At 40.5% G+C, this 18,368-nt stretch overlaps 1 protein-coding gene across 8 annotated transcripts in view; it reads left to right on the forward strand.

Moving 5' to 3' along the window:
• Positions 1-18,368, forward strand: part of DOCK8 (dedicator of cytokinesis 8) — a 233,762-nt gene that overhangs the window by 88,211 nt on the left and 127,183 nt on the right. For all 8 annotated transcript variants that reach the window (XM_010860673.1, XM_010860679.1, XM_010860674.1 and 5 more), the window contains 5 exons: positions 1,633-1,756; positions 5,941-6,153; positions 10,185-10,270; positions 15,396-15,462; positions 18,133-18,282. In XM_010860673.1, the coding sequence (XP_010858975.1) occupies positions 1,633-1,756; positions 5,941-6,153; positions 10,185-10,270; positions 15,396-15,462; positions 18,133-18,282 (640 nt within the window). The remainder of the gene's footprint in view (positions 1-1,632; positions 1,757-5,940; positions 6,154-10,184; positions 10,271-15,395; positions 15,463-18,132; positions 18,283-18,368) is intronic.

Below are 18,368 nucleotides of genomic sequence, written 5' to 3' on the forward strand. Positions count from 1 at the left end.
TAAATTTCTGTCCATTGATTTTGAGGTACTTGTAATTCATGCTTTTTAGATTACAGTTCTGTGAGTTTTGACAGATGCATACAGTTGTTAACCACTATTACAATCAAGACACAGAACAGTACCAGTACCCGCCCCCCTAAATTGCCCCAGGCCTCTTGCGGTCACTGTCTTAACCCCCAGACTCTGGCAGCCACTGATCTCTTTTCTGTCTCTATAACTTTTCCTCTTCCAGAATGTCATGTAAATGGAATCACGCAGTTATCTTTTTATTTTTTTCCTGACTCCTTTCGCTTAGTATTGAATACTTGCTCTGTGCCCCTGTGCATAACCCAACATTTCACCCCTCCCAGAGAGTTATAAACTGTATTTGGATTATTGCTAGTAGCTCTCTTACATTTCCTGCTTTGTCTGTCTTCTGTTTGATCTGTGTAATAAATCCTAACCTCGTTTTACATCCCTTTATCAGCTTCCTCAATGGTTTTCTAACAGTGTGGGAAATCAAACAAGACGGGTGCATGTTTGTGTGGTTGAGTTTGCAGCATGTTTTCCAAGAAGGCTTTGAGTCATAGAAATAGGGAATGCACATGTTGGTTTCTATAGTTATTATTTGACAACTTATATCTGTTGCCCTTTTTGTAATGGTCTAACTTCTTGACACTCCAATGACACTCCAATGACAGTGCTAGACATTACATTAAACCCTTTCCATAGCAACACATTTTTAAAAAAATTGAAGTGTAGTTGATTTACAATAGTGTGTTAGCTTCAAGTGTATAGCAAAATAATTCAGTTATATATGTATATCTATTTATATATGTATGTTTCAGAATATTTTTCATTATAGGTGATTATAAGATATTAAGTACAATTTCCTGTGCTATACAGTAAATCCTTGTTGCTTATCTATTTTATATGTAATAGTTTGTTAACCCCATGCTCCTAACTTATTCCTTCCCCCTTTCCCCTTTTTAGTAACTATGTTTTTCTATGCCTGTGAATCTGTTTTTGTTTTGTATATAGATTGATTTGTATTATATTTTACATTCCATATATGTTATATCATATAATATTAGCAACACTTATTAAAACAACTGTAATGACATGCATGGAGTAGCAATTGAGGATGGTAGCAAAGATTTTCGGTACATAGATCATTTAATTCTATTTTTGTTAACCATGTCCTGCCCTTTTTATTCTTTACTAAGAACATTGATTTGAAGATTAAATGTTTTCCTCTATTTTTATCTTCAAATGACCTTTATTCCCTGCTTCTGCACTTTGCTAGATTTATTCCAGCCTCTTCCACTGGGGTCATAGTTCAGCTTCAGCTTGGAGCCAAATGCCCCACAGCTGAAATGACCACACCTCTGAAGTGGCATTTTCCCAGGCCACTCCTGCCTTTAATAGTGAGCCAGCGAGGAGGCAAGTTTGTATCTCTTTACAACAGAGCCTTGTGTTAGTCCTGGTACACAATTAGATGAGAAGAATTACAATTGGTCCTCTCTTTGCAAGATCTTTCAGAAGCATGATGGGTCTGCACTTAAGCCATTACTTTTATTTTTAGACTAATGATTTTGCCTCTCTCTCTCCCTCTCCCTCCTTCTGTCTCTTATTTAATAACAACAATGAAAGAAACCAAGGAAGCTCAGAGGTTTGCAGCTTTAAAAAGACTGGATCCCGAAAAGATTTTCACAAGACGCTTCAGAAACAGACGTTTGAGTCAGAAACCTTGGAGTGCAGTGAACCCAGCGCTCAGGTATTTCCTATCAACAAACACGGTTGCCAGGTTACTGGACTGTTCTGCCATGGCATGCTGTTGATTTTTTTAAAAACTAATAAAAAGGCTAGACTCATAGAATATTAGAATAGAAGGAGCTCTACCATTTAGTCAGTGATATTTTTTTCACGCTTGTTTGTAGCTATATAAATTGGTGTTCAAATAAAAGTAGATAAAAGTGGAGGGGCTCTAACTTGAGGGGGGGGATTTGGGCCCATCCCTGTAATGATTCTGGCAGATACTCAGGGGTGCCCCCACGCCTCAGGCAGCCTGCAGTGTGATTGAAAGCTCCACCCTGGGGCAGACTGCCTGGCTCTCTGTGATTCTACCACATACCTATTCTAACCTCAGACAGGATAACTCAACTCTCTGGTCTTCAATTTCTTCCCCTGGAAAACGAGGATGATAAAAGTACACAACTGGTGAAGTTGTTTGAGTATTAAATGAGTTAATATGTGTGAAGCATTTAAGCCAGTGCCAGCTCACACTGTGTGTCCAATGAATGCGGTTATTATTATTATTACCATTACAAAGTAGTTACAATTTAAAAGTCAGTACTCTATACACCTGTTTTCATAGCAGCATTATTCACAGTAGCCAAAAGGTGGAAACAACTAAGTGTCCATGGACAAATGAAGAGATCAACTAAATGCAGCATATCCATACAATGGAGCACTGCGTGTGTGTGCTAAGTGACTTCAGTCATGTTCGACGCTTTGTGACCCTATGGACCGTAGCCCACCAGGCTCCTCTGTCCATGGGATTTTCCAGGCAAGAACAGTGGAGTGGGTGCCATGCCCTCCTCCAGGAGATCTTCCTGATCCAGGGATTGAACCCCCATTACTTAGGTCTCCTGCATTGGCAGGCAAGTTCTTTACCCCTAGCAGCACTTGGGAAGTCACAGTGGAGTAGTTATTCAGCCTTAAAAAGGGGGAAGTTCTGACACATATTCTGTGACATGGATGAACTTTGAAGACGTCACACTAAGTGAAATAAGCCAGTTACAAAAGAATCAATACTGTATGATTCCATTTATATGAGGTACCTGGACTAATCAGATTCATAGATGTATAAAGTTAAAATGGTAGTTGCCAGAGGCTGTGGAGAGGTAGGAATAAGGAGTTCTTATTTAATGGGTATAGAGTTTCTGTTTTACAAAACGAAGAGTTCTGGAGACTGGTTGCACAACGATATAAATGCGCTTAACATTACTGAGCTGTACACTAAAAAATGATGAAATTTTCATATTACATGTATACTTACCACAATTTACAAAAGATTTTAAAAGCCAGTGCTCTGGTCCAGTCTGTCCATGTTATAGGTTAAAAAAAATAAAGCATAGAGGAAAGAAATGTGTCCAAGTTTGCACAGGACTTCTAAACCAGTTTTCAGCTTTCAGGTGCCCTCATAACACAAGCATCTCACCATGCTGAATATGACTAGAGGTTTTAGATAATACCTATTTCAAACTACAGCCAGGCTGACTACTTATCTCTGCAGCGAAATCAGGCATCAATTCTAGAGCTGAATCTGATGGGCTTACTGAAACGTGGAATATCTTTATGCCATCCTCTATGGGAAATTTCAGGGGGTTTTCATTGGTAATTTTGACTGAATTCTGCTTTCATCATGCAGATGACCAACTAAATTGTTCCCTTGTTTCAGTCAGACAGAAACCACACTAGATATTTCCTCTGAAGAAATTTTACATAGGAAATTAGTCGAACGTATTTTTGAGGACTGAGAGAACCAAAAAGAAAAATTGAAGTCTTACAGAAATTGTAACTGCAAGAAACAGCACACCTCTCTAGGGCTGGGGTCTGTGGCAGTGAGTCTCAAACCTGAGTGTCATTGGAATCCCCCTGAAGGGCTTGTTTGAACACAGATTGCCGGCCACACTCCAGGGTTTCTGTTTCACCGCAGCCGGAGTGGGGACTTGAGAATTTGCATTTCTCATGAGCATTCCCTAGGAAATGCTGATACTGCTGGTCCCAGGACTGTGTTTGAGAACCATGGGTCTAGTGGGAGGAGCTTGGAGTTATCAGAACCTGCAAGCTCAGAAGAGAGGCCTCAGAGCTGGCACTCAAATACCTGAGGAGGGGGCATAGCCTAGCCAGTGGTGTCATCAGAGGAAAGACCTCACAAGGGCTGAGAGTCTGGACTCAGACCTCCTGGGAGAAAGAATTGCCCAGTTGATGCTGGTACCTCCAAGGAAGGTAAGATGAGGGTTTTTCTGGAAGTGCTGGAAGAAACAGAAAACTAGAAGCAACTGCCACAACCAAGATGAGACCTGCAGGCAGAGAGGAAGCAGCCAGTCCCTTCTCCCTCCCCCAGCCATGCAGAACCTAAAGGGGGAAGTAGCAAAGCAGAAACAGGATTTGCTAAACGCAGACCCATCATCACAGAGCAGAGTGTAAAGGGTGGCTTCAAAAGGTGCATGAGCAGCACACCCATTCCTCACTCCTCCAGCACACCGAGTCATTGGCTGGGTTTCAGAGGCAGGTTGTACAAAAGTGTGTGTTTTTAAGTATTAAACTAATACTCGTCGTGGAGAGATGGTCAGACAGGCAGCATCTTCCCCTTTCAGTCATTCTTAGGAACCTTTTTGAGTGGAATTGTGAAGTCAAATGCCTGAATTTACATAATTTATATATATATATATATACACACACACATATATATATGATATGACTCCATAGTACAAATATATTTCATAAAAATTTGATTATATAATATTATTTAACTTCTTTTTTCTTATTAACAAGGAAATATACTATGATCATCTTTCTCTTCTAATGACAGCATGTTCTTCTTTTTGTTTAAAGGCTGAATAACATTCTATTGTATGAAAGTTCCAAAATCTCTTAATCTCAAAACTTTCTTTTTTGGGGGGATGCTTAGGTTGTTTTTATTATTTTGTTACTACAAGCAGTGTTCCAGAGATACTCTTGTCCTCACACCTTTGCTTACTTGTCCAGTTGTGGCCTTTAAATAAATTCTGGAGACAGATATAGATGTTGATCCTTTTAAAGAGTCTTGGGTAACCCAATTAATTTTCCCAAGAATCTTATAAATTCTAAGATGAACAAAATTTTTAATAACTTAAATATTAATATTGGTTAATATTGTGTGTGAATGTGATTGTTAACACAGTCAGTTTACATAAAATTTATGACCTAGGAGAGTAGGACTTTTATGAGGTAGACAGATATCACCAAAAAAATTTTTTTAATAATTTTGTTTTTGTTTATTTTTTCCTGTACCAGGTCTTCATTGCTGCGCAGGACCAAAATTGTTCTACAGAGTTATTGCACAGTCCATTTAATAGTACTTTGAAAATAACATTTTACCATATATTTTACAGATATTTGTAATAGATCTATCTATGTTCTTACAACATATTATTGCTTTTGGTTTTATATTTTTTGCCAGGTCTCGAGTTAGGCATCCAGTTCGCAATTTCCAAGACATTTCTAATGGAATAAAGCATCCTCTTTTTGACTGAAATTTTTTCAAGCATGCTGCAGCTGAGTGAATACTGCTGAAATAGCAAGTGTTTTTTTTCCCCCTCTGGTACTTATTCCTGTAACTGTTACTAAAGTCCTGTAGGAAAGTGTTCCCATGCCCACATTTCTGTCTTTGGAAACATGCTTTCGAGTTTATATAAAGTTTAATTTGGAACGCTCCTCACAGATCATCTTATTTTCCAGTTTTGAAAGCCAAGTTCTGGAGTTGAGATTAGCATGAAGTCTCTTTATTCCCCAGTCCAGTCTCTCCCCGCCCCCCCCACTTTTTTTAACACCTTATTCCAGTTCTGTTTTGCTTAAGCACGAGACATGTGTATGGTTCATAGGAGGCTTGGCTCCCAATCTCCAGAAAAGAACACCCCCTCAAACTAATAGCACTACAGAATTATTGTCAAACTTTTCCTCAAGAATGGGTGTATCTACATCTGATGAGTTAATCACCTGCTTCCAGGCAGGAGAGAGACATCTAAATTTAGGATATTCAGTCCAGGAAGCTATGATGTGATTCTTGTCAGAGACTCCTTGAGGCCTGATTCTGCAGTTCCCCCGTTGGAGCCATCTTGAGACATCCCAGACCCTTTAGTTCTCATTTGAAGCCCATGATCTCTCTCATGAAGCCATGTCTTTTTCTTACAGGCAGGTCCCCGCCACCTGAGTGTGCTGTGTGATGTCTCTGGGAAAGGTCCCAACACCGCCTGTGACTTCGACCTCCGCAGCCTGCAGCCTGACCCGAGGCTGGAAAACCTTGTACAACAAGTGAGCGCTGAGGACTTCGAGAAGCAGAATGAGGAGGCCCGGAGGACCAATCGGCAGGCCGAGCTCTTTGCCCTTTATCCATCAGTGGATGAGGTGGGTATGACTGTCTCCACACTGGAGAATTTCAGTGAAGACACAGAGAGCCTCCCAGGAAAATACTATTGCTTGTCATTATTGTATGGCAGTGTCGGGATGCTTAATTGTGTGATTTCTGGGCTGTGTATTTCAGGAAGGCAAGCCTGTGTAACAACAGAGCAAATTACTCATCAGTCATACCCTCGTGGACCAGTGGTAAAAATCTACCTGCAATTCAGGAGGCTCAGGTTTGATCTGTGAGTCAGGAAGATCCCCTGGAGGAGGGCATGGCAATCCACTCCAATATTCTTGCCTGGAGAATCCAATGGACAGAGGAACCTGGTGGGCTACAGTCCTTGGGGTCGCAAAGAGTCAGATACAACTTAGCAACTGAGCACACACCCTACCAAGTCTGGTGGCTTACTTACTAGTGTCCTGAGTTTGCTTTAGCTTTATTTTTTTCTCATCCATATTTTCCAACTACCTTGGTTTTATCATCTATTTATTTTTTTTGCAGTGGCCTCAAATCCTCATTTTTCATTGTCAGAAGGGCTCAAATCCTCTTCTGAATGAGGAAGATTAGATATGAATAATATGGACAGTGTTATCATCCCCATCCTTCATATTGCAAAGTAAGAATCAGAGAGGTTAAATAACTTGTTCATGATTCAGCAGGCAGATTGAATTATAGAAGGGGATCACAACACATTAACTCCAAGTTTTATGTTTAACTGTTTATATATGACTATGCCTAATGTAAATCCAAAGATGACATAAACAGTCACATCTTGTAACTCTCAGTTTCCACCTATAGATTTAGAACTTTTTACCAAATTTGTCAAGAAATATTATATCTGACTGATACGACCTTCACATTCCTCTTCCTCCCAGTTCCCTGATGGAGGTGCCAATAGGTAATAATGACCCAGAATGGATACCAGAAGAGAAGAAACAGTTAAGGGGTGAGGAGGAGACTTACAGTGAGACATCAGCTCATTAAAATCTCTTTCACTAGATTAAATGGGAGGATATCCAGGCTTGATTACAAGGATGAATCATAGACCATTTTGAAGGAATTGTGTTTTATGGTCTCTAAATGGTGCAGAAACTCAGTTGAGACTAAAAGTTATGATCTAGCAGACATCCTAATGCGGCCTGCTTTACTAACGAGAGGATTCTTTGTGATTAGTGTATAGGATATTTGGAATTGGAAAGTCTAAAATACTTGACAGCTTCTATACTGGCCCTTGAATGTGCTGAAGTTATACACACAAAAATTACATTTGCTTTTATAACTTGTACTTTCTCCAAAGAAAGTCCTGTAGAAAAAAGGGATAACTTTCTTACCTACTATGAAATGACTACAAATGCTGATTTTATTTTGGACAACACATTCATGAAATTATTTTATATTATTATTACTTTATGTCCTTGTGAAGAAAATTAGAAGAGAGGTGAACTATTATATCCAAATTACAACTGAGTATACAGGGGAGGCAAAACTAGAATTCAACCACCAAGCTTCTATGAGGCGAGTTCTTTCCCTGATTCACTCTGATTCTGTAAAAGGCATGTGCTGGTCCCTAAGAGAGGTGCGCTATTTTCCAGATCATAGGGGAGTTTGCACTAGGACTCCTCTAGGTTGCAAGTGATAGAACCCAACTAAAAACAACTAAATTTTTTTTTTTTAAAGTGGAGACTTATTGGCTTGTAATGAAATCTCAAGCAGGGAGATGTGGAGTTGGCCTCAGGTTCCACTGGGTCTGCTGACAGAAGAACCTCATCTCTCATATTATCCCTTTCTCTCTTGTGATCCTCTCTCTTTCTCACTGTAAGTATCTCTCTGTTTTCTCCCAGGAAGAGGAAAACAAGAGGTGTCCATGACTTTTGCTTCATTGACAATTCATTTTTATATCAGATAACTGTAAAAGTGCAAGAAATTCACATAGTTCAGAGGAGACTTGGGAAACATATGAACATATAGACCTTGTTTGGAACCTGAATTAAGAAACTAACTATAAAAAAAACAGACAGTTGGGGAAGTTTGGAGCTGACTACATATTTCATTAAAATAGGAAATTATTTTTAAAAATTAATAGTAGCGTTATAGTATATGTTTTTAAAAGTCCTTATCTTTTAGAGGTCTCTACTGAAGTGCTCACTGATGAAATTATATGATCTCTGTGGCCTTGTTCTGAGCGATCCAACACTGAGTGGGGGAGTAGTAACTGAGAGTACATGCTGTGTGCTATGTTAAGCTGTTTCAGTCCTGTCCAACTCTTTGAGACCCCATGGACTGTAGTAGCTCACCAGGCTCCTCTGTCCGTGGGATTCTCCAGGCAAGAACACTGGAGAACCTTCCTGACCCAGGGATGAGACCAAATTGCCCATAAGTCAAAATTGTTGAAGCTAGATGATGGTTGTGTATGATCCATTACAGTATTTTCTCTACTTTTGTATATGCTTACAATTTTCCAAATGAAGAGCCTTTTAAAAGTATACCAAAGTTTTGAATCCACACCAAAAGCAGAATGTTTTTATAGTGAGGCTGTTTTCCAATAAGGGGCCCCTTACCTTTTCAGATGTGTCTGTCCTGATCACCCTGAAAGTTCCCGCTTGCTCTGAGGGCCTTCACCTCAGTGTGGGCATCAGAATAGCACCTCCTCTGAAACAACTCAGCAGTTCCACCCACCAAACTGTTTAACACAAAGGGGAATTGAAAGTTAGAGTGGTGGTGAGTTTACACTTGGGAGTATTCCACCAAACTGGGCACAGATTTAATAAGAAGATGACTGTATTGCTATTTAGAAAAATTCTTCTGGTTGCTATCGGGTATTCGGGATGTCATTTATAGCCCAGGAATTGAGAGAGAGTAGCACAGAAACATATACATTACCATATGTACAGTAGAGAGCTAGTGGGAAGTTGCTGTGTAATACAGGGAGCTCAACTTGGTGCTCTGTGATGAACTAGAGGGTTGGGGTGGTGGGGTGGGAGGGAGGTTCCAGAGGGAGTGGACACGTGTATACTATGGCCGCTTCATGTCGTAAGGCAGAAACCAACACAACATTGTAAAACAATTATGCTTCAATTAAGAATAAATTTAAAAAATATAATTAGACATGGACCTATTTGTTGGACACTTGTGAGCTGCAGACCATTCATCAGAGTTTGTGTACCCACCACAAGAGCAGGAATTAAAGTTCTCAGGATGACTTGCACTGTCAGTCTTTGCATCTATGACTATAATTAAGATACTGTGATAGTTCACATTTGAATTTTTAAATTAATTTTCCTTGGAGTATAGGTGCTTCACAATGTTGCATTAGTTTTTGCTATATAGCAAAGTGAATCAGCTGTACGTATACTTGATACTTCCCTTTAACTCTTCAGTCCCTATGTCGTGAAATAGACAGACACATCTCTTAACGTGTCATTACTAAGCTTTTCAATTCTTAGAACTTTATCAAGTTCTAGCTGGACATGTCTATTTAGAACCTATAAATTCAGCCCCAAATCTCTATCATCTGTTTAAGGAAACTGTGAACCAAGAAAGCCACTGTATTACAGTATTAATGGTTTACAGCTTTAGGTGAAATTTTCTGATTCAGATCTCAAGTCTGAAACTCACATATTTACTGGTAAAGCCCTCAGCAGGAGAAATATTCTGATTGTGTCCTTAAAGCCAGCAAAAAAAAAAAAAAAGTCAACAATAGGTGTAAGATTTTGCAATGCCATCTGGTGGATGTTACTAAGCCTTATCTATGTTCACATTTCCTTCCTTCCTCTTTTGGTCTCTTTGTCTTAAATGTTTGGTTGTCTGAAAGGAGAAAAATCTTTGCTGTAAATGCTGACTTTGAAGCATGGGGGTTGGATAATAAACTCTTATAAAAGTTAATGTATTGTTCTGTGATTAGAAATAAAGCAAATGCAGCTTGTCTTGCATGGTAGATAGCAGTCTTCCCTTCCCTTGGTTAACTGCTGATTAATTCACTACTGATTTCATGGGAATTCACTACTGATTTCTTTTACAATGTGGTTAATAATAGGAGGATGCTGTGGAAATACGTCCGGTACCAGAATGTCCCAAGGAACATCTGGGAAACAGAATATTGGTCAAGTTGCTGACCCTGAAGTAAGTATCAGCAAACACTACCTACTCGATTGAGATCTGTCTTGCCTTTCAGATACAAATTGTCTTTCTCATCAGAGCTTGAATCAGGGAGGACCCCAACACACTTTTAACAGTGGGCAGCTGTGAAGTAGTAGAAAGACCAGAGTTCAGAATCAGGTAGCCCCAGATTATATTCCTGCCAGGCCTTTGACCGTCATTCTACTATGAAGAAAAGGAAGACGAACACTAAGGTTAGATGTCTAGGTAATTAATTGAGCGGAATGTCCTGCGTTAAGAAAAATAGCAGTAAAAGCCAGTGGTGTGCTGGAGTCCACTCTAACTCCTGAGAGCTCAGTGTATGCTTCTCTTCCCAGCTCTTTATTCAGTGAAGTCACATTGGTAGTTTGAAATTAGCCATGGTAGAATGGTAGAAATATTTACAATATTGAAATCAGAAAATGCTACAAGTTAGATCCTTTTTATTCTTAGAGATTTATATGTATTTCCCAACATACCATTATTAAAACACAATGAAAAATGCAACTAAAACTCAGTTTCAGTGCCAGAGGACATTAGAGTGTAGTGGGACTGTAGCAAACTATCCTCTGGGGGCGCTCACTACTAGCTTGGGCCAACTCTTGCCATCCAAATGAACTGACCCATTTGATCAGTTGTCTGATTTTTTTTCAAAAAGAGAAACTAGAAATCCAGATTTTTCTGCATGATTTCCTGACTTCTTAAATATTTTCTCATTTCCTTCTTCGGTAACACACATTTCAAACAGCACATGTCTGAAATCTGGATTCATCTCATGGGTCACGTTTGCTTGAAAGCAATTCTTTTTTAGCTTTTTAATTGTATTTAAAAGTCACGCATCTTCTATATGTGTATTAATTTTGTACTTGTGTATTAAATATTATATGTGTTACAAAACAAGCATAAGTGAAACATTTTGAAGGATGAACTCAATCAATTAAAATAAACTATAGTATTTTCTTCCTGAGTTCCAGTGGATTGTCTTGCCTAACCCTGGAGTGCCTGCATGCCTCTCTTTCCTCTTTATAGACGATTGCTTTAGAGAATTAGTTCTTCCACTTTTTCAGATGATAGGCACTTTTGAAAATACTGAGTTGTAACTGCTCTCAGTTTAGTTCAGTTCAGTCCATTGCTCTGTCGTGTCTGACTCTTTGCGACCCCATGGATTACAGCACTCCAGGCTTCCCTATCCATTGCCAACTCCTTGAGCTTATCCAAACTCACGTCCATAGCATCGGTGTTGCCATCCAACCATCTCATCCTGTCGTCCCCTTCTCCTCCTGCCTTCAATCTTTCCCAGCATTATGGTCTTTTCAAATGAGTCAGTTCTTCGCATCAGGTGGCCAAAGTATTGGAGTTTCAGCTTCAGCATCAATCCTTCCAATGAATATTCAGGAATGATTTCCTTTAGGATGGACTGGTTGGATCTCCTTGCAGTCCAAGGGACTCTCAAGAGTCTTTTCCAGCACCACAGTTCAAAAGCATCAATTCTCTGGCACTCAGCTTTCTTTATAGTCCAAGTCTCACATCTGTACATGACTACTGTAAAAACCATAGCTTTAACTAGACAGACCTTTGTTGACAAAGTAATGTCTTTGATTTTTAATATGCTGTCTAGGTTGGTCATAGCTTTTCTTTCAAGGAGCAAGCATCTTTTAATTTCATGGCTGCAGTCACCATCTGCAGTGATTTTGGAGTCCAAAAATATAAAGTCTCTCACTGTTTCCATTGTTTCCCCATCATTTGACATGAAACGATGGGACCAGATGCCATGATCTTAGTTTTCTGAATGTTGAGTAAAGCCACCTTTTTCACTCTTTTCTTTCATTTTCATCTAGAGGCTCTTTATTTCTTCTTCTCTTTCTGCCATAAGGGTGGTGTCATCTGCATATCTGAGGTTATTGATATTTTTCCCAGCAGTCTTGATTCCAGCTTGTGCTTCATCCAGCCCAGCATTTCTCCTAATGTACTCTGCATATAAGTTAAATAAGCAGTGTGACAATATACAGCTTTGACGTACTCCTTTTCCTATTTGGAACCAGTCTGTTGTTCCAAGGCCAGTTCTAACTGTTGCTTCTTGACCTGCATACAGATTTCTCAGGAGGCAGGTCAGATGGTCTGGTATTCCCATCTCTTGAAGAATTTTCCACTGTTTGTTGTGATCCACACAGTCAAAGGCTTTGGCAGAGTCAATAAAGCAGAAGTAGATGTTTTTCTGGAACTCTCTTGCTTTTTCCATGATGCTCTACCTAGGCAAAACTATGTAGGCATAAAAATTTTTCATACCCTATTAGGAAAGTCATCCATCTGTTGAAGTCAATTCATGAACCTCTTAGGCAGCACTTGGTTTGCCGTTAGGGCACTTGGATTTTGGATTCAAGACTGTATTTCAGCCTGGGGACTTCTCTGGAATTTTGAGTTCTTATAAGTAAAGTAGTTAGACCAGATCATCCCAGAGTTCCTACGTGCTGTAAATTTCCGATTCTAATGTGGAGCCTCCCCAATTCCTCTCCTCAGAACACAAGCCAGCATGACTGCTTACACAGTTGTGGGGCTCTCTTGGTGTTGTAGCACTCTCCTAGAGTCAATGCTACCAGTTGGTGGGGGAGTTAGGACTTTTTGTCTTGTACAGAGATGAGCAGCCAATAAGCCAGCTTTGTGTTGAGCAGTGGGTACATAAGGGCAAACGCTGGTCCCTGGGATCTGACCCAGCTGGGGGAAACTCTTAGCCCTTCAGCAGGAGGACTAAGTGGAAGTGGCTCTTCCATCCCCCTCTGCATTCATCATTCAGGAAATCCACCCTATTGTCTGAATCTCTCACCCACTCCCACAGGAAGTGCATCAGGCCACTGTTGGCTGCAGTAACTCTGCTCTTTGGGATTGGAGGAATTCTATCCTCTGATGCTTGATACTCAGCCTCCTAGGTGTTTTCTCTAAGTAAATGGCAGCTCTTCTCACAGATGGGAAGACATGGCCACTAAGACTATTGTTAAAAAAGTAATCATGTCACTTGGATTTCTCCTGACGAAATTTGTGAAGTGTAGTTTATAATGATATTTTCCCCAAACTGCCAAAGCAGAAATTAAAGAGAACTGTAGTGTTTTCTCAGTCTTTGACCTGCTCCAGTGTCTTAAATTGTATTCGTACCAACATATACCTGCAAGAGGGGAGATGTATCTTTCACTACTTTAAATAAACTGGACAAACGAAAGCAAGTTCTTATAGGTAAACCTGGAATGTTTAAATATGAATAGTAAAAATTATGTTAATGATATGTAGTAAAAAAAATATTAAATGATAATGTTAAATTTTATTTGTGGTAAAATACAGATAACATAAAATTTGCTGTCATATCCATTTTTCACTAGTATTTCAGTGGCAGTAAATACATTCACATTGTTGTACAGCTATTGCCACCATCTATCTCCGTAATTCTTGTCACTTACCCAAACTGGAATTTTATACCCACTAAACAATAACTCCCATTTCTCTCTTCCACCATTCCCTTATGGGAGTGGAATTATACAGTGTTTGGCCTTTAGTGACTGGTATATCTCACTTACACAGTTTCTTCAACATTTGTCCATATGGTAGGATGTGTCAGAATTTCCTTTCTTTTTAAGACTGAATAATGTTCTGTTGTATGCACATACCATATTCTATTAATTCACTCATCTTTGATGGACACCTGAGTTTGGTTCCACCTTTTGGCTACTATGAATAACCATGTTCCTTGACATTGTTTATAAAGTTTGTTCACACATACTGTCTTTCATAGTCCTTACAACAATCCTAGGAAATGGGAAGAGTAAGTATCCTTTCCTCATTTTAGAAGTAAGTGGAACTGGGGAAAGTCAGTAACCCAATGAAGATTCCAGAATTAGCCAGACTGGGAGAGGGAAGAGAGCCCAGGTCTCTCTGACTCAGTGTCTGTGACTCTTCTCTCATGCCCACTGTCTCACTTCCAAGGTGTCATTTGACCAACTCTTTTGTCTGGTTACCTTTGTCCACATATTCTTTAAAAAATTCTCTTTTTAGACAAAGCTGTGATAAATCCATTCTCTCACATACATTTGAAAACAGAATTTGACCTAATTTGCGTGACTTCTGCAGTGGTGGTGGTCCAGGGCCTGACTACTAGGGCTCTTAGCTGGCAGCATCATAGGTTGTTAGTGAAGTAAAGTTGCTCAGTTGTGTCCGACTCTGTGTGACACATGGACTGTAGCCCACCAGGTTCCTCCATCCATTGGATTTTCTAGGCAAGAGTACTGGAGTGGATTGCCATTTCCTTCTCTAGGGGATCTTCCCGACCTAGGGATCAGACCCGGGTAGACAATTTACCGTCTGAGCCACCAGGGAAGCCCTGTATGTTAACCTGAAACATTTAGAAAGTGCATGTCTGTTCCATGTGCATCCTATAGCAAGCAGGGTTGTGCTTGGGGTTGCCTTCTCTTGTCTTCAGCCCACCATTTCTGGGGGCATTGGCCATTAGGGCCAGTATGAGAGCTGCTCGTTCTAGCTCTCATTGGACCCTCACACCTCAGTGTTGATCAGCTGTGCTCAGCTCCCTGTCTCCACCTCAGTTCAGAAGCTCCCCTGGCAATGGAAGGACCAGACATTCACACACATCGTAACCTTATTTCCTTCTGGCAGGTCCCACTATAAATCTAAAGAAAAGCAACTTAACTTTTCTTTTTGTACGAGCTGAAAGCCGCAGCCCTTAAAACTGAATAATAAGAGCTACCTATTCTGGCAGTAAAATGTAAACTGTAAACAAGACCTTTAGCTAAGACACACTCAATCCTCTGAAAACCCAGCAGCTACAACAGTAAGAAGTGCCATGTGGGATCAGATGGAGAATCTGTTCCACATGCTCTCTGTTGCAGGGCCACCAGCAAGCACTTTCATGATCTCAAATGATTAGGAATTTTCTATGAACCTCTCATATTGCTCTATTAATATTCTCATATGATTCTCATATGCGTGGAGCTACCCAAATACTTCTGGAAACTACTTACATTTTTAACCAGATTATGTATCTTGGCATTTTCAAAAATCTCAAAATTATCAAAGTTAAATCCATATAGACTTTTCTCTCTTTCTCTGACAGGTTTGAGATAGAAATTGAGCCCCTGTTTGCCAGCATTGCCCTCTATGATGTTAAAGAAAGGAAAAAGGTAAGTAAACAAAAATAACTCAGCCCTGAGGGCATCGTATATTGTTCATGGAATCTTTGGGTTCATTTCTTTAAATATCATTTCTATGCAGTAAAAACACATTAGATTTGAAAGCAAATGACCTTTGATATGTCCAGTTCTATTGCCTTTGCAGTTTTTAAAGACGTGACCTGGAAATGTTTGTCGTTTATGTTCCTTGAAGAATCTTGAAGGAAAAGTTGATAGCCTGGCTGAATCAGAGAACTGATATAGTGACATATGGGGTTACACATAAAGCAAAGCAATTTACACACGGCTATAACAAGCTCAGTGCATGTAATGTTTCCTGAGTTTGGGAGTTTTTGCATTTTATTGTGAATGGAAGGCATCTGGTGCAATAAAAGTCTAAATTTGCCATTGGGTAGAGTCCTCACCAAGTATAACATGCTTTTAATTGAAAAGACTTTTCCATGAGTGTTTTAATGTTTAGTCATTTTGTAACTCCTAAAGAAGGACAGAAATAGCAAAACCAGGGGAGACACTTCTGCCCCCTTGCTCAAATACTATAACCACTCAGTATTTAAGAAGTGTGTTGTGTATTTTTAAGTAAATATTAATAATTATGAAGATTTGTATTAGTCAGGATAGGTTAACTGCTAAAACAGGAGAACCCACCACGAACACACACACACATATTCAATGGTTTAAAACTGTAGTTCTCAAATTTGTACAGGCATCAGAATCCCCTGGAGGGCTTGTTAAAACAGTTGCTGGGCCCAATGCCAGAGTTTTTGATGCAGTAAATCTAGTGGGGCCTGAGAACTTGCATTTCTAACAGGTCCCCAGGTGATGCTGAAGCTGTTGGTCAGGGGGCCACATATGGAGAACTTGTGGCTTAAGGAAGGAGAACTTTCTGTTGTTTGTTTCTTAACAATCCAGGGATTTTCCTAGTGGTGCAGTAGTTAAGAATCCACCTTGCAGTGCAGGGGACTCAGGTTTGATTCCTGGTTGGAGAACTAAAGTCTCACTTGCCCCAGAGCAACTAAGCCCGCCCCTGTGCATCACGAGGGAAGATCTCGCTTGATGCAACAAAGATCCAGCGTACTGCATCTAAGACCCAAAGCTGCCAAAGAAATAACTAACAGTCCAGGGTAGGGGCAGGGGCACAGGAGTGGTTTGCTCCACTCAGTCATTCAGGAACCCAAGCTGGCATCTTTGGTATGTGTTCTCGCAAATCATTCTTGTCACAGCCACTGCAGCTCCCAGAAAAGGGGAAAAGATAGCAGAGGGTGGAGGTGGGTAGAGTTGAAGCCTGGAAGTTTGACCCATCACTGCTCCTGCTCACAGTTCTGTATCTAGATTGGAGAGAATCTAGTTACAGGCTTCCCAGGAGGCGCAGTGGTAAAGAATCCACCTGCCAGTGCAGGAGATACAAGAGACGTGGGTTTGATCCCTCGGTCAAGAAGATCCCCTGGAGTAGGAAATGACAACCTGCTCTAGTATTCTTGCCTGGGAAATCTCATGGACAGAGTAACCTGATGGGTTACAGTCCATGGGGTCACATAGAGTCAGACACAAGTGAGTGCACACACACACACACACACACACACATACACAAACACACACATATGCTTACTCCTAACTGCAAGGGAGCTGGTAAATGCAGTCTCTGCCTGGGAGCGTCTTCTTGGCTGTAAATCTATTAGTGGTGAAGGGAAAACCAATTCTGCAAGGGTTCTTAAGTAACACTGTACTATTTGGACCGCTCGTCCAACATGAGTGCGCCATCCATGGAGCTCTCATCATGTCACACTCTTGCTCAAAATCTTTAATGGATCCTCACTACCTGAAACATTAAAAACAAACTCTTCACCTTCCATACCTGGCTTTCTTCAGTATGGCTCTCACCTGCTTTCTTTCCCTCGAGAGCCTAGGCAGAGTCAAGCTGGATTTCTCAGTATTAACTAAAGTCACTGCAGATTTTCCAGCTGCTGAGACATCTGTGCTGTGCTCTCTTCCTGGTACCTGTCACCCTCCAGCTCTGCCTGGTGGAATCTTCTTCCAAGGCCTATCCATCTCACTCACCTCCCCCTTGGAAAGCATTCCCCATCCGCCCCACTGGATATGACCTCTCACCCTCAGGAATTTACACAATGCTTTTTCCTCTGAGTGTGGTCACTGTGCTGCTGCTGCTGCTAAGTCGCCTCAGTCGTGTGTGACTCTGTGCGACCCCATAGACAAGAGCCCACCAGGCTCCCCCATCCCTGGGATTCTCTAGGCAAGAACACTGGAGTGGTCTGCCATTTCCTTCTCTCCTACAGTGTGGTCACTGTAGTTAGTACATATTTGCCTTTTCCCTCCTTCTTGAGTGTAAGCTAATTGGGAGCCCAAGTAATGCCCTGATTTTCTTCAGTGCAGTACCTGGCACATCACTGTATTCAGGAGATATTGGTGGGATAATAAAAATTTAAATGTTTCAAAGAACATCTCTCAAATGACTCAAAAATACCTAGAGACTATGACAAAATATGTATCAGATTTTCCAGCAACCACTGATCATAAACCATGTCTATGATTACACTTACTTCTCGTGAAATTTGGTGGGGCTTCTTCACTCTTTTTTTTTTTTAAACATGTTTAGACCATGAGAACAACTGTAACTCATTTTTTCATTTTGCCGCTCATTTACAGATCTCAGAAAATTTTCACTGTGACCTGAACTCTGACCAGTTTAAAGGATTTCTGCGTGCTCACACGCCCTCTGTTGCCTCATCCAGTCAGGCAAGATCTGCGGTGTTCTCAGTCACCTACCCATCCTCGGACATCTACCTAGTAGCCAAGGTGGTTCGATACAGTCTGATTTGCACATTCTGATGTTCTCATTGTTGCATTAGTCCCAGTGCCTGTTTAGGGTGAAAGAGGTGTCA

This window comes from Bison bison, unplaced genomic scaffold, assembly GCF_000754665.1.
Source record: "Bison bison bison isolate TAMUID 2011002044 unplaced genomic scaffold, Bison_UMD1.0 scf7180017864469, whole genome shotgun sequence".
In the NCBI taxonomy this organism is placed as follows: Eukaryota; Metazoa; Chordata; class Mammalia; order Artiodactyla; family Bovidae; genus Bison; species Bison bison.